The sequence below is a fragment of the Argentina silus genome (genome assembly GCF_951799395.1).
Source record: "Argentina silus genome assembly, chromosome: 22".
NCBI lineage: Eukaryota > Metazoa > Chordata > Actinopteri > Argentiniformes > Argentinidae > Argentina > Argentina silus.
The window spans coordinates 10506883-10514382 of NC_139676.1; the positions used below are offsets into that span (position 1 = coordinate 10506883).

The window sequence follows — 7500 nt, forward strand, 5'->3', positions numbered from 1 at the left end:
TTAAGTGTTTAATACTATCATCCTGTGAAACAACTTTTCCTCACAACAATCTACATATTGTAAAGCTTCTTTAGCTACAAGAAAATATACAGTAGACACAGAAGCCTATGGGGCCCATACTATCCTATACTCAAGAGGTGCTGTACTAGTGCTGCAGCGCCCCCTGCTGGCTGTACTACACAGTACTATACTATGATATATACAGTATATATACATCCTACACTGCCCCCCTACCGTGTTGAGCCTAGCCAGCATCTGCTCTGTCTCCTGCAGGGTCCTCATATAGGTGCTGTACTGGTGCTGCAGCGCCTCCTGCTGGCTGAGGCTGTGTGCCATCAGCTTCCTGGAGGTGGCGCTGTCCAGCTGGGCGCGGTTCAGCAGCACTGTCAGCAGCTCGTTCCGCTCCTCCTCCTGGTTCACTGACTTCTTGAAGCCCTCGATCTCCGTGTCCAGGGAGCGCACCTGGTGGGAGGCCGTACTGGAGGACACAGGATGGGAGAGAATGAGTGAGTGTGTGTGATGGTTCTGTGTGTGTGTGTGTGCGATGGTTCTGTGTGTGTGTGTGTGTGTGTGTGTGTGTGTGTGCGATGGTTCTGTGTGTGTGTGTGTGTGTGTGTGCGATGGTTCTGTGTGTGTGTGTGTGTGTGTGCGTGTGTGTGATGGTTCTGTGTGTGTGTGTGTGTGTGTGTGTGTGTGCGATGGTTCTGTGTGTGTGTGTGTGTGTGCGATGGTTCTGTGTGTGTGTGTGTGTGTGTGTGTGTGTGCGATGGTTCTGTGTGTGTGTGGTGCGTGTGGTGTGTGTGTGTGTGTACCGTAGGGCCTCCTGCATGGCTGTGAAGGCCTCGTCTCGTCTCCTCATGCCCACTAGGCTGCTGTTCCACTGCTGCATCAGCTGCTTCCTCTCCGTCACCAGAGAGTCCATCTCCATCTGGGCCTACACACACACACACACACACACACACACACACACACACACACACACACACCAGTGTAAACAGCGATTGAATACAGCAGACAGACAGTGAGTGAGGCCAACTATACTGTCCTGTAGCCGTACATCAGAGAGAGCCTCCTTGGCGGCCTGGGTCTCCTCTGATTGGGCGATGGTCTGGACCTCGTACATGGCTATCTGCTCAGTCAGCCTCTCCACGTGTTTGGTCAGACGCTCCACAAACAAGTCCTGGGAGAGAGACGGGGCACAGTTTGGGATCGTACTCGAATACACTCAGACAAGACTGTACTTGGGGAATTTTCACCCACTTTGCTGAGTTGTCAGTGGCAAACTCTTACTGTGTGCGTGTGCGTGTGCGTGTGCGTGTGCGTGTGTGTGTGTCATCATGAGTGTTGTCTGGAGACCTGTTGGTGTTTCTGCTCCTCCGCCTGGTTCTTCTCGGTGTCAGCCTTGCGGGTGGCATTCTTCATGGCGCTGATGTCAGAGCGCAGGTCGGTGTTCACCTCCTGCATGTAGAAGAGACGCAGCGCCAGGTTCTCCACCTCCGACTGCAGCTGAGACACTGAGGGGACGGGGGGGGGCAGCAGACACAACTTCTAATGTTTCTGGCCTTCGTTTTGGAAAGGGATGCACTCGTAAAAACAGGCAGGAACATTGGAAGAAAACAATGTGAAACCAGGAGATGTGTTCCCACCCACGACTTATTTCCAAAGTATTCATTTGTTGTTTGTTTGTTTGTTCCACTCTCTCTTCTTTCTCCTCCAATTTTTAAAATGACTTGTAAAGATGCAGCAGCCAAACAAAGATTTCCCCCCATTAACATCAATGCACGATGAACGCAACAACATCTGAGGGCGTGATTGATCCCTGGGTCTTAGTGACTCCTCCTCACCGTGCGCCCTCTGCTTGCCAGCCTGGCTAGCAGACGTGCGGTAGTGTCCTCTGACCCCCTCCAGCTGGTCCTGGGCCTGCCTTCTCTGGGAAGCTGCCTGGGTGTTGGTCTGGTGGCGCTCCTCCAGACAGGCCTGGAGCCTGGCCAGCTCATGCTGCACCCCGTACAGCTCCACACCCAGCTCCTCCCTGTGACCGCCCTCGGCCTTCTCTGTCGCCAACTGGAGAAAGAGAGAGAGAGAGAGAGGGGTGAGTAAGAGAGAGAGAGAGAGAGAGAGAGAGATAGAGAGAGAGAGAGAGAGGGGGGGGTGAGAGTGATTTAATAGGCTGTGAGTATAGGCTAGAGTTAGAAGGTGCATGGTCAATGGTGATAATCCATTGAAAAGTATTACAAGGTCTGTGGCTGGTTTGAGGTGCTTAATAATAGTGTGAACTTCGCTTATAAATCAAGTGTTGCTTGTATGTCATTAGTTATTATACATATTGTCAAAATGAGGGGCACAAGGAAATCTCATGACTGAGCCTAAACAAGTCTATGTCGCCCTCTTCTGGAGAAAAGAGTGAACTTTTGAGTCCGGCTAAATCCCACTGTACCGTCTCTCTCAGCTCCATGTTGAGTCTCTCTAGCTGCTTGTTGAGGTGGTTCTTCAGGGCCTTCTGGAACCTTTTCATCAGGGGCTGCAGGTAGATAAAGACCATCATGATGAGTCAGACGTCTAACGAGCCTACCAGAGGCCGCCTTCAGCAGGGCACAATGTTGTGGAACGTGCAGATAGAAATAATTTGAAAAGACCAGACATGCCTCTCTAACATGTAGAGTATCGGAAATCATGTCAGCTCTATTCAGGACATTTCTACCTGCAACGTTCAGTGTGTTGCTCCCTCCTGAACGCGACAAGGGCTGGAGGTATAACAACAATTTAAACAACAATGTCAACATTGATGTGGAGGAGAAAATACTAACATGTTCAGGGTCCAGCACGATCAGCTCTTCCTCTTCCTCTTCATCCTCCTCCTCCTCTTCCTCCCCCTCAGCCCTGTGGGCCTCCTCTCCCTCGCTCTCGGAGAGAGGCACTGAGACGTGGAGCGAAGAATTGGGCGGCACTGCCATCATCCTGGCATCTTGCGCTGGAAAGGAAAGAAACCATATGGTACGTACCAGTCAGAAGAGACAGGATAACGTAGCTCTACTATAACAGATGCTGAAGCAGGGGAGACTCACCAGCCTCCACCGTATTACCCTCCTCTCTCCTCTGAAGAGGATCACTGTACTAAGGAACGCTGTACTAATACCTCAAACTAAAGCACATTTGTTACACAAAACAATATTGTTACAAATGTGCTTTAGTTGGGTCCTATCCTACCCATGTAAAAACAACAACAATCCACGACAAGGTATTTAGGATGTATGGATATACAGTATACCATGTAAATCAGAGCCACAACAAAGCGGGTCTGCTGACCTGAGTTGCTGGGGGCCATGAAGGCAGCGTCAGTGCCGCTGTCCCCAGAGTGGGACTGAGACACTGGGTCCTCAGCTCCGTGGTCAGGTTGCTCTCTGTCTGACTGCTCCTCTGAGCCTCCCTGGAGGAGGAGAGGAGGAGAGGAGAGGAGGAGAGGAGGAGAGCACAGTCACTGGTGATTTAGTGAACCACTGCATGGTAGTATACTGTAGATCAGTGGAGGCAGGTGGAGGTAGAAATCAGAGGACATTCCTCATTCCATTCTAATGCATGGAATGGAATGAGGAACGGTATCAAACACACTCTCCTTTAGCCATCATCTTGGTATGCAATAGTATGCAAATTATACTAAACATTGTCTTGTCATCTTTTTCACTTGCTGAAAAATGACTGAAGTAGCCTACTTCAGTATCAGACAATGCAACAATACATGAATCAAGCTAATTGTATCCTTAAATCTAATTGTATCCTTAAACTGAATGTAAGAACCTGTAAGTCCTGGTTTGTGTTGTATGACAGCACCATCCTTATTGATCAGTATAAACATACACCTCATCCAGGCCTTACCTCCTGACCAGGTGGGACAGTAACACCAGAGTCCTCTGCTGCCTCGTCAGGTGCACCTGGCGCTTCGCTGTCCTTCTCATCCTGTGATGGGGTTCCCTTCCTCTCCTCCTCCCCTCCGCCCTCGCTTCCTCCATCTTCCATTGACCTCTCAAGTGGGGACCAAGATGGACGACTCAGCACAACAAGATGTATAAGGACATCTTGGTGACCAAGTCACCAGCACGTAAGTGTATACTGTATGTTAAATTATGTTTTATTGTGTTGTGTTCACATCACTTTTCATTGAGCAGCTTACCTGCTTCTTGGGTAAAGGAGTTGTCTCTTCAGAGCTAAAGAGAGACATACGTACAGGTTCAGGTTTATTCCACATCACTGGATATAATCAATGTGGAAACATATGAGGCCTATGAACATGTTCTTTATAAAACAACTATGTTTTGGGGTGTTTGCTAGACATTTACACTGGTTCATAGGCCGAAATAGTAGAGTTTGTTAAAAAAAGACGAAGAAAAAGAAAAGCAATGACTTAAGAAATCACTAGTGGTAAGTTCATTAGCTAACCAGCAGCAAGCTAACGTTAGCTGCCCACTGTAATATAGGTGAATAACCTCCGCAAAAAAAGACATTACCCAGTACTTAAATGCACACGCTTTACACGTAGTTGTGGTTACTTCCTCTTCAGCAAATAATATAAAGCTCCACTTTTCTAAATTGAATGTACTTGCTAAAACAGCTGTAGACTTACCTGTTTGTCAGTCAGCCATCCGTCCGTCCGTTGCTAGGAAACGAGAAACTTCCGCGAAGGACAAGGGGGCGGAGCCGCACCCCCTCATGAATATTCAAAATAGAACGTTTCGACTCGCACACAAATGACAGGTTCATTATAAAAATCTTTATTTCAATCAACAGCGAATAATTACAAAGCAAGCTGGATTTGTTTTTCATTTGTACCACAATTCCATTGCAATTCAAAATACAAAATTGATAACAAAAAAAGACAATTTCTCTAGGAGAGAAAGCAAGGCCAGCAAAAATCAACATCTGTAAAAAATAAAAAGGCATTCATCTAGAGCACGTCCTTCATCAGGCAGACAGACATACAGCACAGTCTACAGCTCCATCAATTTGGCCTTAAAATCAGAAACGTCCATTGATATTCAAAATCATTAACACTTACACAAAGCCATGGTATGATTATCTCCGAGTAACATTCTGTCATTGTGTTCATTTCAGAAAAGCAGACATAACTCACAAAACACCCAACCCAGTACAACATCACCAACAAATCAAATAGTTGAGAAAATAAACATGGAACAAATTTGAAAAGGAAAAGTCAAACTAGAACATTCTTAATCAATGGCATTCAACAACAGTGCTTTAGTGTCCCACACAATAAGGAATGAATGGCAGCTAATTATGATGTCATGTAAACAAAAATAATGCTGACTTGTGCATTTCAAGTCAACTGCAAAACTAAAGAATATTCTCAGAGATGTCAGGATGAGAAAGATGTGTGTTTAGACAACAGAACAGAAAAGTAGCAGGCGATTCAGAGATTGTGAGTATAATGGACTTCATATCTTTCTTTTGGCAATGTAATTCTTTCTTCTTCGAAAACTGTGTCTGCCAATAGCCTCTGGTCCTAGCATAGATTTGTTTGTCTCATGATGACTGATGTATAGATGATCCACTTACTTTAGACAAATGTACTTGTTGTAAGTCGCTTTGGATAAAGGCGTCTGTTAAGTGTCTAAAAAGTAAAATGTAATGTAAATGAAAATCAATTCCCACGAAGCATAAATGGCACCTTTCTGTATATAGCACAAATTAAAGTGTATGTGGTACAAAGTACCTCAGCAATGGCCTCTATATGTTAATAATGTCCTATACAGCTAACATGTTAATGACAAAATAATGGTAACACAATTGGACAGCACTGCCACAACACATGCCTGTAGATATTCCATTGACTAGTGTGTTCACAACGAAAACACATAGAAAAGAAAAAAAAAGAAGCAAATCTCAGTTTTAATTGTGCAATACTTTGCATACACCAATCAACACATCCTTGTGATTCTGGTTCAGAATGGTTTCCATACAACAAACAAACAATAATACAAAGAAGAGCAATAATATCCATACAAACATTCATTAAACGTGTTAGGCCCCCCTGTATATACATCTTTTAAGATATACACTTCTTTATTATATCTTTACAAGATTATACACAGTATTAATTATTTTCATCATTGCACACCTTGTGACCATGTATTTGTAGTTAGCTAGCATGGAACTTGCATAGGCATCAGTGAATTAAAGACACGTGTTGCCTAGGTAATGACAGTTGACCCAATAACATTGGCTCCATAGAAACAAAACGGAATCTATTCTATTTCTATGATTGGCTCTAGTCTATGGCATGAAGGGAGGGGCTTTATCGAGCTGGTTCTATATGGACATGGGCACAGTGATCATTTGCATATAAAATAGGGTGTGGGGCCAGTCAGAGGGCTGAGGGGTGTGGGGGTCACAGCACAACACCTGTGTATATACTGTTTAGTGTACACCTGGTCACAGGGAGGAAGCGTTAGGGCACAGGGCGTTGTGTGTGTTTGATGCTTCATATGGCAACATAACATGTATGTTCATCTTCTATTAGTGTCAGGCTTCTCATACTCTTGCTATATCTCTCGCACGCACGCACACACACAGTTCATACATGCAGGCACGCATGCATACAGACACACACACACACACACACACACACACACACACACACACACACACACACACACACACACACACACACACACACACACACACACACACACACACACACACACACACACACACACACACACACACACACACACACACACACACACACACACAGTTCATACATGCAGGCACGCGTGCGCGCACGCACACAGTTCATACATGCAGGCACGCATAGACACACACAAGTGTGTGCGCGCGCACACACACACACACACAGTTCATACATGCACGCACGCACGCATACAGACACACACACACGTGCATGAGTACACAAACGCACGCGCACACAAACAATTGTCTTCACCACATCAGGATTTCATGGCGAGGCTCAGTTCCTAGCCGTTGTTTCGCTCTTCTCAAAACAACCCTCCGATATTCACATTCTTCAACCACCCTTCATAACCACCCTTCATAACCACCCTTCATAATCTCACCGTTGGCATGAATGTCTCTCCCACCATTCAGCAGTTTCACTCTAAACTCTCTTCTTCTCTCGCCTCTCCGAAACAGAAACTCTGATGCAGAACTCTGTCTCTGTCTGGAAGCCAGGGGAGGCTCGGGGAGGCAGAAATTGGAGGAAACGGGCTCATTGCGACGCATGGAACGTAATGCGTTGTTCAGTTCCGTGCATTGCAAATGAACCCGTCCTCCGATTTCTACCTCCACCGGCCTCCCCTGCTGTAAGGTGACTGGTGAATGCGATAATAATGTCCTCATTCATACTAGGTGCTCTTGGATCCCGTCAGCCATCTCCACCCCCCCGTCAGCCATCTCCACCTCCCCGTCCCACTACGCCTCTCACCTCCCCGTCACTACGCCTCTCACCCAAACCTACTGTTGCATTTAAAT

The 7500-nt window shown here is 46.1% G+C and overlaps 1 protein-coding gene across 1 annotated transcript in view; it reads right to left on the bottom strand.

Annotated features, from left to right (window-relative positions):
- The window catches only part of ccdc40 (coiled-coil domain 40 molecular ruler complex subunit), a gene marked incomplete at its 5' end in the record, with an annotated part of 8688 nt that extends 4674 nt beyond the window's left edge, over window positions 1-4014 (bottom strand). Inside the window, 9 exons of the mRNA XM_083694201.1 lie at window positions 235-478; window positions 813-934; window positions 1058-1180; window positions 1357-1514; window positions 1845-2064; window positions 2438-2521; window positions 2808-2971; window positions 3307-3427; window positions 3874-4014. Coding sequence (XP_083550327.1) covers window positions 235-478; window positions 813-934; window positions 1058-1180; window positions 1357-1514; window positions 1845-2064; window positions 2438-2521; window positions 2808-2971; window positions 3307-3427; window positions 3874-4014 — 1377 coding nt within the window. The remainder of the gene's footprint in view (window positions 1-234; window positions 479-812; window positions 935-1057; window positions 1181-1356; window positions 1515-1844; window positions 2065-2437; window positions 2522-2807; window positions 2972-3306; window positions 3428-3873) is intronic.
- Window positions 4015-7500: the final 3486 nt, after the last annotated feature.